Source organism: Protopterus annectens, chromosome 16.part0, assembly GCF_019279795.1.
Source record: "Protopterus annectens isolate FY-2018-M chromosome 16.part0, PAN1.0, whole genome shotgun sequence".
Lineage (NCBI taxonomy): Eukaryota > Metazoa > Chordata > Ceratodontiformes > Protopteridae > Protopterus > Protopterus annectens.
This window is the reverse complement of record NC_056750.1, coordinates 67,414,927-67,440,621: the sequence shown is the minus strand read 5'-3', so window position 1 is coordinate 67,440,621 and position 25,695 is coordinate 67,414,927. Positions and strand designations below refer to the sequence as shown.

The 25,695-nt window shown below is 44.2% G+C and overlaps 1 protein-coding gene across 1 annotated transcript in view; it reads right to left on the bottom strand.

The window, feature by feature from the left end:
* The window catches only part of LOC122790513 (solute carrier family 12 member 6-like), a 1,559,275-nt gene that overhangs the window by 331,211 nt on the left and 1,202,369 nt on the right, over positions 1 to 25,695 (bottom strand). Inside the window, exon 12 of the mRNA XM_044058063.1 lies at positions 5,938 to 5,995. Coding sequence (XP_043913998.1) covers positions 5,938 to 5,995 — 58 coding nt within the window. The remainder of the gene's footprint in view (positions 1 to 5,937; positions 5,996 to 25,695) is intronic.

Here is a 25,695-nt window from a genome sequence, read left to right as displayed (position 1 = left end):
GAGAATGAGAGTGAAGTAAAGGAATGTATCAGTTCTGAGAATGAAAAGAGAAGGTGACAGTCCATATGGGCGCACAGGCGACATGCAGAGAACGACAGTCTCAAAGCAAAAGTTACTGGATGGCAAAGAAGAGGAAACCACAGTTGTGGACCAAAAGATTCCAGACGTGAAATGATAACTACTCATTAGCAGAATTTGGGGGGTGATGATGAGGCTTTTGGAGGAAGATGGTTTCAAACCAGGAATCAAAATAATCTTTTCCAACTCAGAACTAATACAGAGCATGACTATAGCTGAAGTAAAGCAGCCACCAACAAACAGCGATCATGTCACTCTGTGGCTTACCGTCCTGAACACTTCAGGAATGTGTGTGCTGTAAGAATACGGAGCTCAAATTACAGAATAACAGGTTTACACTGACAATGACAAATGGTGCTTAGCAATATAAAAGGCTACCAGGAACAGAAAACAGCATATGAGCCATGATACTGCAGCAAGGAAGCTGCTATGGAATGAGATTAAATGCTACAAGTCACGATAAAGGAAGTGTACAAAAAATAAATGATTAGTCTGGCTAATACGAGGGGTAAAAAAGGTTCATCAATGAAGACAGGAAGACCTAGTGAAGTATGGGAAGCGGCAGACAGGCTACGAAAAGGGTACATGAGGATACTGTTAAATGGCAACAAACGGCATGCTGAGGGGTATGCTATCATTAGAGATACAGCAATAAGTAATGTGCAAAGAAATGTCAAAAGGAACGTCTTTTGATTAGCTGAAGAAAAAGAAGAAAATCTAAAAGTGCTGTAAGTCAGGCAAAATTAATAAATTCATCTCTGCAGTTACTTAGGAGCAAGAACTCAACAGTAAAAACATGAAAAAGTAGAAGAAGAGATGGAAGAGTAACCATGGAAACAGCTTAGGAGGAAATTAAGTGTGAGGAGATAAGATTCCAGGCCTAGCGAAGCTACTTCCAGGGTTGTTAAAATGTTGGTAGTGATGCCTGGTGTACTATGGGGCAAGAGTTTACAGGCACAGAAACCACACTGGTACTACAAAACTGGAAATCAATGACTCCAATTCTTGTGCACAAAGATGATAAAGAGACTGTCAATTACAGCCCTTTTGTTACCAATTCCATTTCATAAAAGGTCGTACTAAAGACTCCATATAGAGCAAGCTGGTGCAGCTCCTAAATGACAATTCTCTGCCTAACTATAGAATGCATGGCTTCAAGCAGTTTTTTACCATTACAGCTTCAGTCAGTTCTATGGCTGGGTCACTAGGGGGTGCAGAAAAAGGAACCCTGGGTATGTGGTATGTCCATAACTCTTCAACACTGTAGCACAACAAATCTGGTCAAAGCCAAAAATAAGGAGGACACAAAGGACCAACAACAAGGACAGATTTTAAATATTGCTCTTATAAACTTAGAAAGTTGTCAGAACAACAGGTTTTGTGTTGGCAAGCATTTTCTAAAGAAAATATGATGTCTGAAACTCAAATGTTTGTCATTATTTAGTGATTTCAGTCCTCAATGATTTGCCAAAAAATCATAAATGTTATGAGGAACAGACCAAAAATATGAACCAAAAATCTGAACATTCTACAGAAATGTGGCCAGAAATATCAGTAAGGCTTCTGACCGCTTACAGGACACTCATAAAAAAATTAAATGTTTCGACAGTTGGGCCCAAAAGTGATGATGTGGGCTGAATGGACGAAGAGGATACAGCTCCCCAACATCCCCCATTTTGCAGGGGTTTCCAGCTTTTAAATCAAATTCCCTCTTACTGGTAAGTTGAAAATGCTCAACAAACTAAGTTGTGGGAGATGCAGTCACTAAGCTGTGTTGACTTACTATTATAATTATTACTTCTGAACAAGAACAGTCTGAAAGTGAAAGAACTGTATACATCAACATCCTGCCCCAGACCGACACAGTGTTTGTGCTGCTATGTGGGATATGTAGTCCAGTGTCTGTATAAAGCATAGGTGCCAACAGGTGGCCTTAGGGCTACAATCTGGCCCACCAAAGCATTTTATCTGGCCTCAGTATGTCCTGCAACAAGCTGTTTTGAACGGACTGAATCATGTTGGACAAAGTAATGTGCCCCCCCAAACTTTGCTAAATAGGGTAAGTGGACCCTAAACCAAAATGGTCAGACAACCTTGGTATACAGACAGTTTAACATAATAGGCACTAGATCTCCCAGACTACCCATGGTACCGAAAGTGTAGACACAGACACTAGCTCAAGGAGCTAAAGAAACTGATACTTGCAAAGCTAAAGTGAAGCTCAAGAAACTGCTGTTTGCAAAGCTGGAGTAGCAACATTCAGCTTAGAATGGAAGCTAAACTGTATGAACACACAATCCCAAACATCAGTTGCATCACATTGTAAGAAATCAGGAAATGGAAAGGTAACATCGAAGATGCCCAGCAAAATAACACCTGCAAGTGATCTTTAGTTTAAAAGACATTCTCAGATTCCACTACTTTGGGAAGGAATGTGTTTATATCCAAACGTGAAGAAGTATGACGTTTACAGATCTGACTCTATTCTAAATCATGGAGTTTCTTCTAACAGAAGTATAACGTTTACAGATCTGACTCTATTCTAAATCATGGAGTTTCTTCTACCAGAAGTATGATGTTTACAGATCTGACTATTCTAAATCATGGAGTTTCTTCTACCAGAAGTATGACGTTTACAGATCTGACTCTATTCTAAATCATGGAGTTTCTTCTACCAGATGTATGACGTTTACAGATCTGACTCTATTCTAAATCATGGAGTTTCTTCTAACAGAAGTATGACGTTTACAGATCTGACTCTATTCTAAATCATGGAGTTTCTTCTACCAGAAGTGTGACGTTTACAGATCTGACTCTATTCTAAATCGTGAAGTTTCTTCTACCAGAAGTATGACATTTACAGATCTGACTCTATTCTAAATCATGGAGTTTCTTCTACCAGAAGTATGACGTTTACAGATCTGACTCTCTTCTAAATCATGGAGTTTCTTCTACCAGAAGTACGACATTTACAGATCTAACTCTATTCTAAATCATGGAGTTTCTTCTACCAGAAGCATGACGTTTACAGATCTGACTCTATTCTAAATCATGGAGTTTCTTCTACGAGAAGTATGACGTTTACAGATCTGACTCTATTCTAAATCATGGAGTTTCTTCTACCAGAAGTATGACGTTTACAGATCTGACTCTATTCTAAATCATGGAGTTTCTTCTACCAGAAGTATGTTTACAGTTCTGACTCTATTCTAAATCATGGAGTTTCTTCTTTCAGAAGTATGATGTTTACAGATCTGACTCTATTCTAAATTATGGAGTTTCTTCTACTGGGATAGACACTTGAGTTTCAAATTATGCATTCTAGCTTCTACGGTATACACTGGCTAGTTGCACAGCATACATTGTAGTCATTCTAAGTTTTTTTAAACAAAGTTCTAACTATACACAACTACAGCCCTAACAATATCTAATTATACATAAATAAAGCACACATTGATGTGTAATATACAAGGGGAAATGTACTGTGAACAAAAATGTACACCCAAAAGGTAGGGATCTTTGGGGGTAAGAGCAGGACATACATGAAGGGAAATGACCATTGAGCTTGTCAAGGGGCACAGAAAGTGTGCATGTATGTGTCTGTCTGCTTGCATGAAGCTAGATGAAATAAACTCTTATGACCATTATTCCCTTTATTTGCTGAATCGAACATCAGAGGAGTGTGTGTGTGTGTGTGTGTGTGTGTGTGTGTGTGTGTGTGTGTGTGTGTGTGTGTATATATACACATTTCATGTGTGGGTATGTGTATGTTTGAATGTATATGTTCGAATGTATATGTTTATTTGACATATTTTACGTGCATGCATGTGTGAGTAAACTGTATTGAGTGAGTGAGTGTGTGTGTGTGTGTGTGTGTGTGTGTGTGTGTGTGTGTGTGTGTGTGTGTGTGTGTGTATATGTACTGCACATATGTCTGGTGTGTGGGGTTGTGCTTCTGTATGTTTAAGTGTATATGTTTATGTGGCATATTTTATGTGCATGCATGTGTGAAATAAACTGTAGTGTGTGTGTGTGTTTGTGTGTGTGTGTGTGTGGTCTGCATGTGCACATGCATGAGCTGTGGGAGGTGTAGCTACACCCTGTGTGTCTGACAGCATCAAACTGAGAAGCATTACAGTGAGCAGAATCAAAAGTAATTATTTTTGATGGTGACAATGGCAATCTGTGAATGAATGGGGGTGACTACTATTGTCATCTGATCACAATTAAACAAACATTGATATGGCCTAGAAAGCCACGTCTAAACAAAGTGAAGTACATTATTGTGCCTAGTCTATTTTTGAACTGATAACAGTCAGGCATTAGAAGAGTAAGCAATCAGCAAAGTAGCTATAACTGGTGATTATGGAGGCAGTGTGTGGATGAAAGTGAATGACCCTGTCCCCCACAGTGAAATATGCATCAGAATTCCTGTGATGAAGGGTATATCAAACTGCTGCAAAATATGCTCTACAACATACCACAGGGCATCAGAAAACATGGACACCTAGCATAATCCCATTACCTCTCCAGAAAAGCACTCAAACCTCCATAAAACACAAACAAAAAGCTTCTTTAATAACAATCTTCTTGAGCAAATCCTGCAACTAGCTTTAGGGGGCATGTACGCTGTTTTCTGGAGGGGATTTGTCAGAAGAAAGGTCAGCGAACACTGCAGTGGTACAAGGTTCTGTGCTGAAATTAGACATGTTTTGTGAATTTTTGTTAGCTGCTTTGCTGGGTTTGGAGAACAAAAATCACTTTATATACTCAAAAAATGAGCAAGAATGCAGCATTTCGGATAGGGACCAGGCTGCTAGTCACAAGAGAGACATGCAGTGGTTAAAACAGTGAGCAAACAGGTGGAAGCTGGGATTTAATTAAAAAATATATATGAGAATGCACTGTGTGTGTGTGTGTGTGTGTGTGTGTGTGTGTGTGTGTGTGTGTGTGTGTGTGTGTGTGTGTGTGTGTGTGTGTGTGTGTGCGCAAGTGAGTGCATGTGCATCTGTGGGGAGGGGGGGGGTGAAAAAGGGAACCACACAAACTTAGATGCTAACCTTAAAGAGGAAAGAGTATGAAAGAGTGTAGGTAGTGACCCATAAGACATAAAATGTGAAAAGGCATAGATGATGGAAAAATTAGTAAGCAACATTGGAAGTATATTCAATAGATACAGAGGGTCAGGGGCTACAGTTCAAAGTATTTCATGGGATTCTAAAAGACGTATACAAGAAAGGAATTAAACCTGCTAAAATGTAAGCTGCACAACCTTCCTGTGATGTTTCAAAGGGGCTGAGGAAGAAGGGCAGACTTACAAATTGGGACAGATTAAGAAACAGATGCTATGAGCTCGATGCATTACACTGTACAATAAGAAACGGAGGTTATGAGTTTGATGCATTATACTGTACATTAAGCAGTGGAAGCTATGAGCTCAATGCATCACAATGTCTGGGAACAAGTGGATGGGTGGACGTGAAGACAAAGTGTGTGTGTTTGTGGGTGGGATATATATGGCACTGTTTCAAGGAAATGTTAGTATAGTCCTAAAAAGTAGTGTCTGATGAAGTGTAAGTTATCAAAGGGCTTCAAAGGTACCTGAGACGTAGCAGGAAAATGATGGAAGGGTTGCTGGAAGCGATTGCTTTGTTGAGTCTACAATACAGGCAACACTTACATGAACTACGCAGTATATTTATAATTTTGTCTTCTGAACGTTTGTGGCTAACTACTGTAAAGTTTATCAAAAACTCAGCAATAACTATCTACAGATATTACTGGGACTATAAATTCTGACTTGCCTTTGAAACATTTCTGCAAAACAGATGAAAAGAAATATGCTCATTCAGCACTTACTTGTCTCTGAGAACTACGCCTTCCACACATGCACCGAACAAGATGACAGCACTCATATCTTGATATCATGAGTAAAGGACAGAAACTGCACTTTGGTGACAAAGACGTAGCTACAGCAGTGTGTGTTGGGACACAATGCACAAAACAGTTTTACCACAAATGTATTAGGCACAGTGGGGGAGGTGAAGCATTATTCAAAGTAGTGATAAGATGCAACACAGTCTAGGGTCAATTACAAAGTTTAGTTTTCAAACAGATGCAAATCAGGTTGAACCATTATCCCTTTTCTGAATAGATAAGCACTTTCTACTCAAATTTTAGTGAACTGTGTTCCTCTACTTATAAAGAACCTGCGAAGCACTTCTGTAATTCAGTTTCAGTCAACTTCTCAAAATTTTACTACCACAGTTATGAATACAGACTGCTTAGATTTTTGCTTATGATGCCCATAGTCTGGGTCAGAAACAAATGCACACGTCAAAGGGTCAGTCAAGCAAGGGCAAACAGGGATATTTCTTATACCCCCCCCCCACACCAGGCAATTGGGAATTTGAAAGAAAATGTTGTTGAAATAAACCAGTCGACAGAATTCATGCTAAAAGAATGACCTCAGCTGTTGAGGGTCAGCGTGTGTTGTAGTGTAAGATGGATGGACAATAACAACTTAATGACCTTTGGGGGTCATACAATCAGTAAATGTGACAATAACTTTTCCTCATACATGTGCACACCCAATATGCCACATAAAAAAATACAGTCACAAACAAACACACACACACACACACACACACACACACACACACACACACACACACACACACTCTCTCTCTCTTGTCTCTCTCTCTCTCTCTCACACACACACACAAACACACACACAAACACACACACACAGTCTCTCTTTGTCACACACACACACACACACACACACACACACACACACACACACACACACACACACACACACACAGTCTCTCTCTGTCTCACACACGCACACACACACACACTCACCCATGTGGGGACATGGAGGAGTCCACAGGTGCAGCCAAATGACATGCTCTACTCCTTCACAAAGTATAAAAGAGCAGTAAAACAAAAACTTATAAAGCTAAGGAAGCGGTCTAGTGCACTGAGCAGGACCTGCTGTCATCAGATCCTTAGCAGTGCTCCCCCTAACACAAGGCATTTAACTAGAGTCTTCTGAGGGCTCCTGGTGGAGGCTTCTGACAGAAGGGTACTTTGCCAACAAACATAGCCGGCCTTAGGCCTAGAAAGGAGATACTGCCAGCACAGTTACCTGGAATTTTGTAAACAATTATATGTCATTTGTGAATATCAACATGACTTACATAAGATGCTTGTGATACAAATGTATTAGAACTTTATCTCATGCATATATCAAACTGCTGGGACAGATGTGTGTGTAGAAAAGGTTTTTGCAAAGTACTGCTTGAAATGTAACCAAACTGTAACCTACTGGAAGAGAACAGAAATGTACATGCACTACTGAAACTGTTTAAATGTATACATTTTAACAGTGGAAACTGGAATACTAGAGGATGTCCTTACATTCACTGCTGCAGTATTCATTACTATATGGGATTCCCTGCCTTGAAGACCATCGTCTGGCCAGTCTACTAAAGTCTACCATTGCTTTAAGGTACGCTGAATGTCACATACACACTCCTCATGTAGTGTAGGGCATAAAGGTGATGTTCAGGCGTACCATCCTCAGAACTTCTTTGCTGCCAGTCCGAATGCTGTTTTTAACTATCGGTCTCTTTGCCTCCATCCTTTTTTGACGTTTTTTTTTTCTGTTTATTAGAACTCAGGTGATTTCTCCTGTTTGCTGAAGTTCTCACCATTGCAGATAAGTACCCAGCTGGGGTTTTTGTTCTTTTACTCATTTTTTGTGCTGTTTGGGGGGTTAATGTCATCCAGGAAAGGTAAATGCCAGGGTGGGAGACAGATTCCCCATAAAGACTACCATGATAACTGCCTTTTTTGCCTAGGAACCGTCGTCTTCGATTTATTAGGAATTTGTCCCGAAAATCCTTAATAGTCGGCTCTCTTCCCTTTCACAGTCTCTTGAGAACCAGCATCTTAAGCTGCTTGCTAAGGATACTATGGATGGAACTTCCTACCCAGAGGGTCAGCTGTCAGGGAAGAAGACCGGAATCTTTCGCTGTCCAGCCTCTGCAGGGGGGTTTCTCCCGAGGTTATTACAAACCCAGAGACTCGCCTGGTTGTGTTGTCGGAGTCCTCTGCCACATCTGGGTTGGAGGCCGGCGAGGATTCTGCAGGCAGCACATCCAATGAGGCTTTGCAGACTTCCGTTTCAGGCGTTTAGGGGGAACCACAGTTGATTGTTTCTGAGGTGTCTAGGGGGGTTCCGCACGTTCTTCTTAGGGAAGAAGTTCCTACTACAGTTGTGGAATGCTGTCCTGAGTCAGGGCCCTCTCAGTTTTCTAGGAAGGACATCTGCTTAAAAAAGAAAAAGAAAGCCAGGCATGTTTCTTCTGCTCCTAGGGATCCACAAAGTGAGTGGCAGGCCTTTACTCAGGGGTTATTTAATGCTTTACTGCCATTAAGGCCTCCTCAAGGGGTTTCGGTTCCTGCTCCTCCTTGGTCTTTTTCACCTAAATGGCCCAGGGTATTAAATTCTTCTGAGGAAGAGTTGGATTCTGATGAAGAATCCTTTACTTATTCTACCCAGACTCCTTCTCCTTTAGACTACGGGTCAGAGGACGAGGAATCTAATAGTCCAGATACTCCTTCTGAGGAAATTTCCTTTGGAGACACAATCTCTAGGATGATGGAATTTTTTTTATGTGGGATTGTGCCTAGGTTTCTGATATTCATAAAAGGTACTATGAGTTACTGCGGATAGAATCTCATAAACCTGCAGATAATTCCTCCTGTCTTGCCTGGCTTACTACATGTTTTTTCTAATGCCTCTAAAGCGCCTGATTCTCTGCCCTCTGCTCCCAAGAAGTCTGATAGGTTTTATAGGGTGCCTAACGACTGTTCCTTTTTGTTCAAATGTCCTGCTACTGACCCCTCTGAGGTGTCTCCAGCCTCTAATAAGCCATCTCAATTGCTTCCTTCGTCCAAGTTACTGTCTTCTGACAAGGACAGGTTGGGTAAGAAGGCTTATACTTCTGCTACCCTAGGTTTTATGGCTATTAATTAACAGACCCATATATCTAGGTATGTGTTGGCTCTTCTTTCTCAGGCTTGTCAACTTTTTTTCTGATCTTTCAGACTCTGAGAGTAAATCTTCTGCTCTTTCCTTGCTAGGGACTTCCTCTCAAGTAGTTAGTCATTTTATCAAATGCAGTTATGATGCAGCAGATGCCTCTTCTAGGGCCGCTGCTTTTGGTTTGGTTCGGTTCTGAGGAGGCATTCTTGGCTTAGGTTTCAACCTTTACCCGATGATATTAAAGCTAAGTTGCTGGATGCTCCTCTGGATACTAAAATTTTGTTTAGGAGAGTGGCTGTTAGTTTGTTTAAGTCTCTTCAGGACAGAGGGAAAGTCTCACAGGAGCTTAAACATGTCTTTGTTTCTCCTGTGCCTAAATTTCACAGAAACTACCCTTCTAAGCCAGCCTTTGTTCGTAGGTAATCTCGCCCTCCTGCTAAAGGTAAAAAGGAAAGTACTGCAGGGATTCTCAAGCCTTCCTTTCCTGACAAACCAGGTGCTGTCTGACTATCCACCTGTTCCCAGCCACATTCCTCTTTCTCTTCACCTTTCGTTTCCTATTTGGCTTCAAATCACCCAGAACTCTTGGGTTCTGTCAATCATTCATCAGGGGTACCTCATGGTGTGGAATTCCCATCATCCTTTTATTGGCATTCCTCAGCCTGCCCGGGAAGAACTTCCCCTTTCCCAGCAGTTGTCTCTGAATCCAGGGCTCCCTTTCCATCCTCCTCTTCCCTCTCAGGGTCTGTTCACAGATGCTTCAGATGTGGGATGGGGAGCAATGTTTGGCTCCCTGAGAGTTCAGGGAGTGTGGCTGCCTCGTCAGCAGATGGAGCACATCAACATCAAAGAGATAAGAGCACTTATTGCTGGCTCTTCAGACCTTTCATTCTCTTTTCTTCCGAAGCCTCTTCAAGGTATTCACGGACAATACCACAGTTATGCTGTACATTAACAAACAGGGGAGAACAAGACCTTACCTTCTTTGTTGGCTGGCACTTCTGATATGGGATCTGGTTGTCCAATATCAAGTGACGCTTCAGGCAGTTTATATTCCTTCAGGTCAGACCATTGTGGCAGACAATCTGAGCAGGTCCTTCACTCAATCCCAAAAATGGATACTTCCCAGGGATGTGTTTCTGGACATGTTTCTGGACATTGTTCACCAGTGGGGTACTCCCTCAAGTAGATCTCTTTGCCTCCCCTCTGAACAGACAACTTTCTCTGTTTTGTGCCTCAGTCCCAGGTTCCCTAGTGTGGAAGGTGGAAGCATTCCCTCTCCTTCCCGTCATTCCAAGAATCCTGTTCAAGACTGACCAGGATGCTCCCAAAATCTTGTTGGTGACTCCCTTTTGGCTGCGACAGCACTGGTTCCTTCTACTTGTGCATCTATCCAAGGGCAATCATCATAAGTTACTTCACAGGGTGGATCTCCTCACACAAGATGAGGGTTCTCTCATCCATACCCACCTGTCCACACTTCAACTGACACTGTGGGTGACAGAGTTTTGATCCCTCATAGACACCTTTTTTCCTGAGAATGTGCTGCAGGTCCTGCAGGAGGCCCGGAAACCTACTACTTGGAAATCCTACTTATCGAAATGGAAGAGGTTTTCTATTTGGTGTCTTTCTCGAGACCTGAACACACTTACTGTGGATGTTCCTCTGGTTCTCTCTTATTTGTGTGAGTTGCTCAATGCTGGTTTGGCCTAATCTTATATTAAGGCCTACTTATCAGCTATCTCTGCTTGTCTGCCTTTAACTCCCCCATTAGCTTCTAGATTTGAGGCTAAGAAATTCTTAAAGGCGTCCTTAATATTAGACCTCCTAGGAAGCCTGTTCCTCCTCCCTGGAATTTTAATTTAATTCTGGAGAAACTGACTCCGGATCCTTTTGAGCCTGCTGTTTCAGCTTCCTTGCAATATTGCTCTTGGAAGACAGTTATTTTGGTAGCTCTTACTTCTGCCAGATGGGTGTTTGAGTTGCAAGCCCTTATGGCTTGTCCACCTTTTTTGATATTTCATGAGGACAGGCTGCCCTTGCGTACTAATCCTTTTACGTCTAAGGTGGTTAATGAGTTGTCACTCAATCAGTCTATTCATTTGCCTACTTTTTCCTCCTCTCTGCAATCTGACAGTGAGAGGGTGCTGCATCCCTTACACGTGCATAGACAGCTCAGACTTTATTTGGATAAGACTAAAGCTATCAGAAAATCTGACCAGTTGTTTGTTTCCTTTCATCCTAGGTCTTTAGGATTGGCTGTTTCCAAGCAAACTATTTACACTTGGATGTCAAAGGCTATTTCCTTTTGTTACACTTTTCATGGTGAAAGCCTTCCTTCTTCTGAAAAGGCTCATTCTACTAGAGCTGTGGCTTCTTCTGGTGCTTTTTTCAAGGGTTCAGACACTACTTCTATTCTTGAAGCAGATACCTGGACTTCTGTGCATCCCTTTACCAAACATTACCAGTTGGATGGTATCTCCAGGGCTGGTGTTGCTGCTGCCCTGCTACCTGGACTTCTGTGCATCCCTTTACCAAACATTACCAGTTGGATGGTATCTCCAGAGCTGGTGTTGCTGCTGCCCTGCTACCTTACTTCTGTGCGTACCTTTACCAAACATTACCAGTTGGATGGTATCTCCAGAGCTGGTGTTGCTGCTGCCCTGCTACCTTACTTCTGTGCGTACCTTTACCAAACATTACCAGTTGGATGTTATCTCCAGGGCTGGTGTTGCTGCTGCCCTGCTACCTTACTTCTGTGCGTACCTTTACCAAACATTACCAGTTGGATGGTATCTCCAGAGCTGGTGTTGCTGCTGCCCTGCTACCTTACTTCTGTGCGTACCTTTACCAAACATTACCAGTTGGATGTTATCTCCAGGGCTGGTGTTGCTGCTGCCCTGCTACCTTACTTCTGTGCATATGTTTACCAAACATTACCAGTTGGATGGTTTCTCCAGAGCTGCTGTTGCTGCTGCCCTGCTACCTTACTTCTGTGCGTACCTTTACCAAACATTACCAGTTGGATGGTATCTCCAGGGCTGGTGTTGCTGCTGCCCTGCTACCTTACTTCTGTGCATATCTTTACCAAACATTACAGTTGGATGGTATCTCCAGAGCTGGTGTTGCTGCTGCCCTGCTACCTTACTTCTGTGCGTACCTTTACCAAACATTACCAGTTGGATGGTATCTCCAGAGCTGGTGTTGCTGCTGCCCTGCTACCTTACTTCTGTGCGTACCTTTACCAAACATTACCAGTTGGATGGTATCTCCAGAGCTGGTGTTGCTGCTGCCCTGCTACCTTACTTCTGTGCGTACCTTTACCAAACATTACCAGTTGGATGGTACCTCCAGAGCTGGTGTTGCTGCTGCCCTGCTACCTTACTTCTGTGCGTACCTTTACCAAACATTACCAGTCGGATGGTATCTCCAGAGCTGGTGTTGCTGCTGCCCTGCTACCTTACTTCTGTGCGTACCTTTACCAAACATTACCAGTCGGATGGTATCTCCAGAGCTGGTGTTGCTGCTGCCCTGCTACCTTACTTCTGTGCATACCTTTACCAAACATTACAGTTGGATGGTATCTCCAGAGCTGGTGTTGCTGCTGCCCTGCTACCTTACTTCTGTGCGTACCTTTACCAAACATTACCAGTTGGATGGTATCTCCAGAGCTGGTGTTGCTGCTGCCCTGCTACCTTACTTCTGTGCGTACCTTTACCAAACATTACCAGTTGGATGGTATCTCCAGAGCTGGTGTTGCTGCTGCCCTGCTACCTTACTTCTGTGCGTGCCTTTACCAAACATTACCAGTTGGATGGTATCTCCAGAGCTGGTGTTGCTGCTGCCCTGCTACCTTACTTCTGTGCGTACCTTTACCAAACATTACCAGTTGGATGGTATCTCCAGAGCTGGTGTTGCTGCTGCCCTGCTACCTTACTTCTGTGCGTACCTTTACCAAACATTACCAGTTGGATGGTATCTCCAGAGCTGGTGTTGCTGCTGCCCTGCTACCTTACTTCTGTGCGTACCTTTACCAAACATTACCAGTTGGATGGTATCTCCAGAGCTGGTGTTGCTGCTGCCCTGCTACCTTACTTCTGTGCGTACCTTTACCAAACATTACCAGTTGGATGGTATCTCCAGAGCTGGTGTTGCTGCTGCCCTGCTACCTTACTTCTGTGCGTACCTTTACCAAACATTACCAGTTGGATGGTATCTCCAGAGCTGGTGTTGCTGCTGCCCTGCTACCTTACTTCTGTGTACCTTTACCAAACATTACCAGTTGGATGGTATCTCCAGAGCTGGTGTTGCTGCTGCCCTGCTACCTTACTTCTGTGCGTACCTTTACCAAACATTACCAGTTGGATGGTATCTCCAGAGCTGGTGTTGCTGCTGCCCTGCTACCTTACTTCTGTGCGTACCTTTACCAAACATTACCAGTTGGATGGTATCTCCAGAGCTGGTGTTGCTGCTGCCCTGCTACCTTACTTCTGTGCGTACCTTTACCAAACATTACCAGTTGGATGGTATCTCCAGAGCTGGTGTTGCTGCTGCCCTGCTACCTTACTTCTGTGCGTACCTTTACCAAACATTACCAGTTGGATGGTATCTCCAGAGCTGGTGTTGCTGCTGCCCTGCTACCTTACTTCTGTGCGTACCTTTACCAAACATTACCAGTTGGATGGTATCTCCAGAGCTGGTGTTGCTGCTGCCCTGCTACCTTACTTCTGTGCGTACCTTTACCAAACATTACCAGTTGGATGGTATCTCCAGAGCTGGTGTTGCTGCTGCCCTGCTACCTTACTTCTGTGCGTACCTTTACCAAACATTACCAGTTGGATGGTATCTCCAGAGCTGGTGTTGCTGCTGCCCTGCTACCTTACTTCTGTGCGTACCTTTACCAAACATTACCAGTTGGATGGTATCTCCAGAGCTGGTGTTGCTGCTGCCCTGCTACCTTACTTCTGTGCGTACCTTTACCAAACATTACCAGTTGGATGGTATCTCCAGAGCTGGTGTTGCTGCTGCCCTGCTACCTTACTTCTGCGCGTACCTTTACCAAACATTACCAGTTGGATGGTATCTCCAGAGCTGGTGTTGCTGCTGCCCTGCTACCTTACTTCTGTGCGTGCCTTTATCAAACATTACCAGTTGGATGGTATCTCCAGAGCTGGTGTTGCTGCTGCCCTGCTACCTTACTTCTGTGCGTACCTTTACCAAACATTACCAGTTGGATGGTATCTCCAGAGCTGGTGTTGCTGCTGCCCTGCTACCTTACTTCTGTGCGTACCTTTACCAAACATTACCAGTTGGATGGTATCTCCAGAGCTGGTGTTGCTGCTGCCCTGCTACCTTACTTCTGTGCGTGCCTTTACCAAACATTACCAGTTGGATGGTATCTCCAGAGCTGGTGTTGCTGCTGCCCTGCTACCTTACTTCTGTGCGTACCTTTACCAAACATTACCAGTTGGATGGTATCTCCAGAGCTGGTGTTGCTGCTGCCCTGCTACCTTACTTCTGTGCGTACCTTTACCAAACATTACCAGTTGGATGGTATCTCCAGAGCTGGTGTTGCTGCTGCCCTGCTACCTTACTTCTGTGCGTACCTTTACCAAACATTACCAGTTGGATGGTATCTCCAGAGCTGGTGTTGCTGCTGCCCTGCTACCTTACTTCTGTGCGTACCTTTACCAAACATTACCAGTTGGATGGTATCTCCAGAGCTGGTGTTGCTGCTGCCCTGCTACCTTACTTCTGTGCGTACCTTTACCAAACATTACCAGTTGGATGGTATCTCCAGAGCTGGTGTTGCTGCTGCCCTGCTACCTTACTTCTGTGCGTACCTTTACCAAACATTACCAGTTGGATGGTATCTCCAGAGCTGGTGTTGCTGCTGCCCTGCTACCTTACTTCTGTGCGTACCTTTACCAAACATTACCAGTTGGATGGTATCTCCAGAGCTGGTGTTGCTGCTGCCCTGCTACCTTACTTCTGTGCGTACCTTTACCAAACATTACCAGTTGGATGGTATCTCCAGAGCTGGTGTTGCTGCTGCCCTGCTACCTTACTTCTGTGCGTACCTTTACCAAACATTACCAGTTGGATGGTATCTCCAGAGCTGGTGTTGCTGCTGCCCTGCTACCTTACTTCTGTGCGTACCTTTACCAAACATTACCAGTTGGATGGTATCTCCAGAGCTGGTGTTGCTGCTGCCCTGCTACCTTACTTCTGTGCGCACCTTTACCAAACATTACCAGTTGGATGGTATCTCCAGAGCTGGTGTTGCTGCTGCCCTGCTACCTTACTTCTGTGCGTACCTTTACCAAACATTACCAGTTGGATGGTATCTCCAGAGCTGGTGTTGCTGCTGCCCTGCTACCTTACTTCTGTGCGTACCTTTACCAAACATTACCAGTTGGATGGTATCTCCAGAGCTGGTGTTGCTGCTGCCCTGCTACCTTACTTCTGTGCCTTTACCAAACATTACCAGTTGGATGGTATCTCCAGAGCTGGTGTTGCTGCTGCCCTGCTACCTTACTTCTGTGCGTACCTTTACCAAACATTACCAGTTGGATGGTATCTCCAGAGCTGGTGTTGCTGCTGCCCTGCTACCTTACTTCTGTGCGTACCTTTACCAAACATTACCAGTTGGATGGTATCTCCAGAGCTGGTGTTGCTGCTGCCCTGCTACCTTACTTCTGTGCGTACCTTTACCAAACATTACCAGTTGGATGGTATCTCCAGAGCTGGTGTTGCTGCTGCCCTGCTACCTTACTTCTGTGCGTACCTTTACCAAACATTACCAGTTGGATGGTATCTCCAGAGCTGGTGTTGCTGCTGCCCTGCTACCTTACTTCTGTGCGTACCTTTACCAAACATTACCAGTTGGATGGTATCTCCAGAGCTGGTGTTGCTGCTGCCCTGCTACCTTACTTCTGTGCGTACCTTTACCAAACATTACCAGTTGGATGGTATCTCCAGAGCTGGTGTTGCTGCTGCCCTGCTACCTTACTTCTGTGCGTACCTTTACCAAACATTACCAGTTGGATGGTATCTCCAGAGCTGGTGTTGCTGCTGCCCTGCTACCTTACTTCTGTGCGTACCTTTACCAAACATTACCAGTTGGATGGTATCTCCAGAGCTGGTGTTGCTGCTGCCCTGCTACCTTACTTCTGTGCGTACCTTTACCAAACATTACCAGTTGGATGGTATCTCCAGAGCTGGTGTTGCTGCTGCCCTGCTACCTTACTTCTGTGCGTACCTTTACCAAACATTACCAGTTGGATGGTATCTCCAGAGCTGGTGTTGCTGCTGCCCTGCTACCTTACTTCTGTGCGTACCTTTACCAAACATTACCAGTTGGATGGTATCTCCAGAGCTGGTGTTGCTGCTGCCCTGCTACCTTACTTCTGTGCGTACCTTTACCAAACATTACCAGTTGGATGGTATCTCCAGAGCTGGTGTTGCTGCTGCCCTGCTACCTTACTTCTGTGCGTACCTTTACCAAACATTACCAGTTGGATGGTATCTCCAGAGCTGGTGTTGCTGCTGCCCTGCTACCTTACTTCTGTGCGTACCTTTACCAAACATTACCAGTTGGATGGTATCTCCAGAGCTGGTGTTGCTGCTGCCCTGCTACCTTACTTCTGTCATACCTTTACCAAACATTACCAGTTGGATGGTATCTCCAGAGCTGGTGTTGCTGCTGCCCTGCTACCTTACTTCTGTGCGTACCTTTACCAAACATTACCAGTTGGATGGTATCTCCAGAGCTGGTGTTGCTGCTGCCCTGCTACCTTACTTCTGTGCGTACCTTTACCAAACATTACCAGTTGGATGGTATCTCCAGAGCTGGTGTTGCTGCTGCCCTGCTACCTTACTTCTGTGCGTACCTTTACCAAACATTACCAGTTGGATGGTATCTCCAGAGCTGGTGTTGCTGCTGCCCTGCTACCTTACTTCTGTGCGTACCTTTACCAAACATTACCAGTTGGATGGTATCTCCAGAGCTGGTGTTGCTGCTGCCCTGCTACCTTACTTCTGTGCGTACCTTTACCAAACATTACCAGTTGGATGGTATCTCCAGAGCTGGTGTTGCTGCTGCCCTGCTACCTTACTTCTGTGTACCTTTACCAAACATTACCAGTTGGATGGTATCTCCAGAGCTGGTGTTGCTGCTGCCCTGCTACCTTACTTCTGTGCGTACCTTTACCAAACATTACCAGTTGGATGGTATCTCCAGAGCTGGTGTTGCTGCTGCCCTGCTACCTTACTTCTGTGCGTACCTTTACCAAACATTACCAGTTGGATGGTATCTCCAGAGCTGGTGTTGCTGCTGCCCTGCTACCTTACTTCTGTGCGTACCTTTACCAAACATTACCAGTTGGATGGTATCTCCAGAGCTGGTGTTGCTGCTGCCCTGCTACCTTACTTCTGTGTACCTTTACCAAACATTACCAGTTGGATGGTATCTCCAGAGCTGGTGTTGCTGCTGCCCTGCTACCTTACTTCTGTGCGTACCTTTACCAAACATTACCAGTTGGATGGTATCTCCAGAGCTGGTGTTGCTGCTGCCCTGCTACCTTACTTCTGTGCGTGCCTTTACCAAACATTACCAGTTGGATGGTATCTCCAGTGCTGGTGTTGCTGCTGCCCTGCTACCTTACTTCTGTGTACCTTTACCAAACATTACCAGTTGGATGGTATCTCCAGAGCTGGTGTTGCTGCTGCCCTGCTACCTTACTTCTGTGCGTACCTTTACCAAACATTACCAGTTGGATGGTATCTCCAGAGCTGGTGTTGCTGCTGCCCTGCTACCTTACTTCTGTGCGTACCTTTACCAAACATTACCAGTTGGATGGTATCTCCAGAGCTGGTGTTGCTGCTGCCCTGCTACCTTACTTCTGTGCGTACCTTTACCAAACATTACCAGTTGGATGGTATCTCCAGAGCTGGTGTTGCTGCTGCCCTGCTACCTTACTTCTGTGCGTACCTTTACCAAACATTACCAGTTGGATGGTATCTCCAGAGCTGGTGTTGCTGCTGCCCTGCTACCTTACTTCTGTGCATACCTTTACCAAACATTACCAGTTGGATGGTATCTCCAGAGCTGGTGTTGCTGCTGCCCTGCTACCTTACTTCTGTGCGTACCTTTACCAAACATTACCAGTTGGATGGTATCTCCAGAGCTGGTGTTGCTGCTGCCCTGCTACCTTACTTCTGTGCGTACCTTTACCAAACATTACCAGTTGGATGGTATCTCCAGAGCTGGTGTTGCTGCTGCCCTGCTACCTTACTTCTGTGCGTACCTTTACCAAACATTACCAGTTGGATGGTATCTCCAGAGCTGGTGTTGCTGCTGCCCTGCTACCTTACTTCTGTGCGTACCTTTACCAAACATTACCAGTTGGATGGTATCTCCAGAGCTGGTGTTGCTGCTGCCCTGCTACCTTACTTCTGTGCGTACCTTTACCAAACATTACCAGTTGGATGGTATCTCCAGAGCTGGTGTTGCTGCTGCCCTGCTACCTTACTTCTGTGCGTACCTTTACCAAACATTACCAGTTGGATGGTATCTCCAGAGCTGGTGTTGCTGCTGCCCTGCTACCTTACTTCTGTGCGTACCTTTACCAAACATTACCAGTTGGATGGTATCTCCAGAGCTGGTGTTGCTGCTGCCCTGCTACCTTACTTCTGTGCGTACCTTTACCAAACATTACCAGTTGGATGGTATCTCCAGAGCTGGTGTTGCTGCTGCCCTGCTACCTTACTTCTGTGCGTACCTTTACCAAACATTACCAGTTGGATGGTATCTCCAGAGCTGGTGTTGCTGCTGCCCTGCTACCTTACTTCTGTGCGTACCTTTACCAAACATTACCAGTTGGATGGTATCTCCAGAGCTGGTGTTGCTGCTGCCCTGCTACCTTACTTCTGTGCGTACCTTTACCAAACATTACCAGTTGGATGGTATCTCCAGAGCTGGTGTTGCTGCTGCCCTGCTACCTTACTTCTGTGCGTACCTTTACCAAACATTACCAGTTGGATGGTATCTCCAGGGCTGGTGTTGCTGCTGCCCTGCTACCTTACTTCTGTGTGTACCTTTACCAAACATTACCAGTTGGATGGTATCTCCAGGGCTGGTGTTGCTGCTGCCCTGCTACCTTACTTCTGTGCATACCTTTACCAAACATTACCAGTTGGATGGTATCTCCAGGGCTGGTGTTGCTGCTGCCCTGCTACCTTACTTCTGTGCGTACCTTTACCAAACATTACCAGTTGGATGGTATCTCCAGAGCTGGTGTTGCTGCTGCCCTGCTACCTTACTTCTGTGCGTACCTTTACCAAACATTACCAGTTGGATGGTATCTCCAGAGCTGGTGTTGCTGCTGCCCTGCTACCTTAGTTCTGTGCGTACCTTTACCAAACATTACCAGTTGGATGGTATCTCCGGAGCTGGTGTTGCTGCTGCCCTGCTACCTTACTTCTGTGCGTACCTTTACCAAACATTACCAGTTGGATGGTATCTCCAGGGCTGGTGTTGCTGCTGCCCTGCTACCTTACTTCTGTGCGTACCTTTACCAAACATTACAGTTGGATGGTATCTCCAGAGCTGGTGTTGCTGCTGCCCTGCTACCTTACTTCTGTGCGTACCTTTACCAAACATTACCAGTTGGATGGTATCTCCAGAGCTGGTGTTGCTGCTGCCCTGCTACCTTACTTCTGTGCGTACCTTTACCAAACATTCCCAGTTGGATGGTATCTCCAGAGCTGGTGTTGCTGCTGCCCTGCTACCTTACTTCTGTGAGTACCTTTACCAAACATTACCAGTTGGATGGTATCTCCAGAGCTGGTGTTGCTGCTGCCCTGCTACCTTACTTCTGTGCGTACCTTTACCGAACATTACAGTTGGATGGTATCTCCAGAGCTGGTGTTGCTGCTGCCCTGCTACCTTACTTCTGTGCGTACCTTTACCAAACATTACCAGTTGGATGGTATCTCCAGGGCTGGTGTTGCTGCTGCCCTGCTACCTTACTTCTGTGCGTACCTTTACCAAACATTACCAGTCGGATGGTATCTCCAGAGCTGGTGTTGCTGCTGCCCTGCTACCTTACTTCTGTGTGTACCTTTACCAAACATTACCAGTTGGATGGTATCTCCAGGGCTGGTGTTGCTGCTGCCCTGCTACCTTACTTCTGTGCATCCCTTTACCAAACATTACCAGTTGGATGGTATCTCCAGAGCTGGTGTTGCTGCTGCCCTGCTACCTTACTTCTGTGCGTACCTTTACCAAACATTACCAGTTGGATGGTATCTCCAGAGCTGGTGTTGCTGCTGCCCTGCTACCTTACTTCGGTGCGTACCTTTACCAAACATTACCAGTTGGATGGTATCTCCAGTTTTGCTAATGCCATTCTTCATGGCTTCTTAGAGGGCTCCATTGCTGCATCCTCCTCCCAAGTTTCTTCTTGAGCTTTGGCGCTCTCCCATATAGTAACTGCTACTGCAGCAGTGAATGAAAGGACACAGCACAGCTGTGTAAAATCTTACCATAAAGGTAGATGTCCTTGCCTTCGTTGCTGCAGTATTCGTTCCCTCCATCCTCCTAGTCTTCTTTTTCCTTCCTAGATGTGCAGGTGCTCTTTGGTTTTCCTTGGACTGCTGTTCTTACTGGGGCAATCAGTTCTGAGGATGGTACACCTGAATATCACCTTTATGTCCTATGCTACATGAGGAGTGTGTAGTTGACGTTCAGTGTACCTTAAAACAATGGTAGACTTTGGTAGACTGGCTGGACGATGGGCTTTACAGCAGGAGATTCCATACAGTAACGAATACTGCAGCAGTGAAGGCAAGGAGATCTACCAATATGCTAAGAGTTTACACAACTGTACTTTCACTTCAGTCCAGCAAAGTTTAGAAAAATAACTGAAATTAAATTACTTTATGGCTAGGCCATAAAAGATGTTATCTTTCAGTTTTCAATGCAGCAAGAGACACAATGTCTGTACTAGGAAGCTTTCTGTATTATACTTACGATGAAATAATTACTAGTCTTGAAATGTGGAGGAATGTAATTGTTTTAGGACTTCCAGCATCTGCCAAAGATCTGAGGTCTATGTATCTTCACAGGTAGATGCTAAACATTGCCAGCTTCAGCAGTGGGGGTTTCACCTGGGGACTAGAGTCAGATGACAAAAAGTGATGTCGTTCTGCAAGCTATCCCAGCAGTAATACCTCAGATATTAATTTGAGAAGTCTCTTAGTGAGACAGAGGATTCTGCATTATGTTTTGAAACTGGAAACAAGGAAACCCATTCACCACACATCTGCCTTGCTCTTAAGTAAGTTAACTAAGGTATAGTAATTCTCTTAGATTCAGTCAGGACTATAGTGACGCTTAGTTTAGATATTTTTCTTTATTTATTTGAGACCATTCTGCAATGTTGTTTTAAATATTTCCTGTGGTTTTGAACTCTAAATCACTGTGAATATATACAGAGTATTGTCTTGTTCTTTTTTATTTATTAAGTATATTTAAACCTTTCATTGTAGCTGATCTGTGTAAAGATATTTAACTTTTGAGAGTACTTGCATATTTCCTTGGTGACACTCCTAACAGCCTTGCTCTTGGTCAAGCTACCATTTGTATTAATATTAATATTATACAGAAAGATTGGACACCCTTTGTTAAGGGCCTTAAAGTAGATGAAAAGGTGTTGACTGGTGGCAGTGGTAACTACCTTACAGTCTGGGCAGGAGGTGGCATAGTTGGTAAACCTGTGCCAGCCATTTCCAGATGTGTGTGTGAGTGTAAAAATCAAACATCAGCTACATCGGCAAGGACACAAAGCACTGACTGGACAGAGAGGGTGCTGGTAGGTCTTGGCTTGGTCTGAGATCTCAACTCTATAGCTGTGCCACTGGGGAGTATTCCTGGTGATCTGGAGAAAGAGGGAGAAATCAGCCCCGGGCTGACTGTGGTCTATGTGTGCTCTTAAGGGAAATTGCACTTGATGCAGAGAGCTGCTTCTGGAAATACTGCATGTATACCTGTTATCCTCCTAGTGTACGCCCCCCCCACTGGTGCCAGTGATGAGGATTAAGGTTCCTTGATTACTGGTCCAGTGGTGGGTCATCACAACAGCACTCAGATCATGACATCATGAGTAAAGGACAGAAACTGCACTTTGGTGACAAAGACTTAGCTACCGCTGTGTTTGTTGGGACAGAAGGTACAAAACAAGTTTACCACAAATGTATTAGGCAGGGTGGGGGAGGTGAAGCATTAATCAAAGCAGTGACAAGACTAAGCACAGTCTAGTGTCCCACACGAAATGTAGTTTTCAAACAGATGTAAATCAGGTCGAACCATTATCTCTTTTTCTGAGAAGAAAAGCACTTCCCACTATGATTTTAATGAATTGTATTCCTCTACTTATAAAGAATCCTGCAAACCACTTCTGTGATTCAGTTTCAGTCAACTTCTCAAAATTTTACTATCAAAGTTAGGAATAAAGACTGCCAGGATTTTTGCTTATGATGCCAACAGTCTGGGTTAGAAATAAATGCACAAGTCAAAGGGTCACTCAAGTAAGGGAAAACACAGATAGTTCTCAGCCCTCCTATACCAGGCAACTGTGAATTTGAAAGAAAATTTTGTTGAAATAAACCAGTCGACAGAATTCAGGCTGAATCCCAAAGAAAGCGCAAGGGCTCCACAAAAAACAGTAAACACAAAAGCAAAACGAAACCCAGAGACTTACAATCAACCTCCCAGTCAGCAGAAACTGTTCAGTTACTTAATTATCAGTGTAGACACACAGCATGGAAACGAAAATACTTAAAAAAAAATCACTTTTATTAAAAACACCAAAACACATTAATGCTCAAACCATACGTTTTTGTTTCTTAATTTCATCAGATGTGGGCTGGAACTCTCAACTGTCCATATTTTCACAGAATGTCCAGATTTTTGGTCTGTTCTTCATAAAATTGTTGGCTTTCTGGCAAATCACTGTGATGATCGGGCGGCGAAAACAAGCAGCCTAAACTGCAGGACCAGCACAGAGGAGCTGTGGATGCTCAGGACAGCATTTAAAACACTTTTAAATCTGGACATTTGAGAGTTCCAGCCCACATTTGATGAAGTTAAGAAACGAAAACGTATGGTTTGAGCGTTAATGTGTTTTGGTGGATTTAATAAAAGGGATTTTTTAAGTATTTTTATTTCCACGCTGTGTGACTATGCTGAGAATTAAGTAACTGAACAGTTTTTGCCGGCTGGGAGCTTTATTGTACGTCTCTGGGCTTCATTTTTCTTTTGAGAATTCAGGCGGAAAGAATGACCAGCTGCTGCGGGTCAGAGTGTGTTGTAGTGCAAGACAGATGGACAATAACTTATTGACCTTTGGGGGGGTCATACAATCAGTATATGTGACAATACCATTTCCTCACACATGCGCACACACATACAAATATGCACACGCTCACCCATGTGGGGACATGGAGGAGTCCACAGGTGCAGCCAAACGACATGCGCTACTCCTTCACAAAGTAGAAAAGAGCGGTAAAACAAAAACTTATACAGCTAAGGAGGGGCCTAGTGCGCTGAGCAGGACCTGCTCTCATGAGACCTCAAGCAGTGCTGCCTCCAACAGGAGAAGTCGTGTAACTACAGTATCCTGAGGACTCCTGGTAGAAGCTTCTGACAGAAGGGTATTTTGCCAACACACATAGCTGGCCTTAGGCCAACTAGCCGGCCACCTAAGGCACTGCTTTAGCAAGGACACTTTTCTAGGAATCTGGATGGTGTATGTGGGCCAGGATGGGGGCAACAGGTGGTGTGGGGAGGCACTGTGGAGCCCTTTTGCCTAGGGCACCAGATGACCAAAGACTGGCCTTGCAACACATGGGCCTAAGTATTAAGTAAAAGATTCTATTGGGTGGGTATATGAAAGGGCATATGTGTATTTCTGTAAAGACAAACAAATGCAGACAGACACAGATAAAAACAGATATATACCAAGGTCACTGTACCTTACCCAAACAACCACCCCGTGAGGAAGAACCGCTGAGCTACATCAGCAATGAAGGTAAAAGCAGGGTTTGGTTATAATCAGGGTCTGGCAGCAATCAGATCTGCAGACAGTAAGAAAGTGGGTGAAAGTACAAGATCAACCATCAGGAGAAAAAGGTTTTCGGACTTACTAAAATGTAATAGGAAGTGTATCATCAAATGGACATTGTGCTTAAAAATAAAGTGAAAATTAAAACCAGTCTTTACCTGAATAATATTTACAGCATTTAACATTTCACTGGATAAATTATTTGTATAATTTGTCTGGTGGAGCTGTACATTTACAGCATTTAACATATGATTGTGTTACTTATTTGTATAATTTAGTGGGGGGAGCTGTACATTTACAACACTTGCCATCTGATTCTGTTACTTATTTGTATAATTTAGCAGGGGAAGCTGTACATTTACAGCATTTAACATCTCACTGTATAAATTATTTGTATAACTTAGCAGGAAGCTGTACATTTACAGCATTTAACATCTCACTGTATAAATTATTTGTATAATTTAGCGGGGGAAGCTGTACATTTACTGCATTTAACATCTCATTGTATAAATTATTTGTATAATTTAGCAGGGGAAGCTGTACATTTACATTATTTAACATCTCAGTGTATAATTTATTTGTATAATTTAGTGGGGGAAGCTGTACACTTACAACATTTAACATCTCATTTTATAGGTTCATAGGTTGGTACTGGGCTATCTGCCCAAAGGCATATATTAGCCCAGCCACGTTGTGCGGTATTCACCGCCCCTTTAGTAGTTCCCTAGACCCTTGTACTAGCAGCTAGTACCCTTGGCCCCTATCTAGTAGTGCTGTTGGTGTGATCCCCGGTGTGAACTTTCTGTTACCCATCCTCTCATCAAGGTTCCTCTTGAAGAGTGATAGTGAGGGGCTCTGTCTTATGTAGATCGGGACCCTGTTCCATAGTAAGGGAAGTCTCTGCGAAGGGAATCTATCCCTCTAGCATGTTCTACTCATTGTTGTGTTGAGGTTTATATCCCTAGAGCATGTAGCTCGAGTAGATTTGGTTTTGCTAATATGGAGCATGTTCAACAATTCTGGGTTGGGCATGGCTCTGTACGTTAGACAGAGATCGCCTCTGAGAAAGCGGTATGCAACAGAGAACAGTCTTAGCTTTTTCAATCGTGCTGCATAGGGCAACTGTTTGAGGCCAGTAATCCTCTTGGGTAGGTACCTCTGTGGTCTCTCCAGCTGCTGGAGATGTCTAGCCAGGTACATTCCAATTGGTGCATTGTACTCAATAATGGGTCTGATAAAGGAAGAGTAGAGGTGCACCATTACATCCTTAGATCTTGATGCGAACCCTTTCGTGATCAGATGGGTCACATAGAAGGATTTTCTAACCACTTTGGCAACATGGTTATCAAAGGAAAGCTGACTATCTACTTGGGTCCCTAAATCCCTTATTTCTTCTTCAGATTTCAGGGGATTACCTCCTATGTTGTAGTTTGC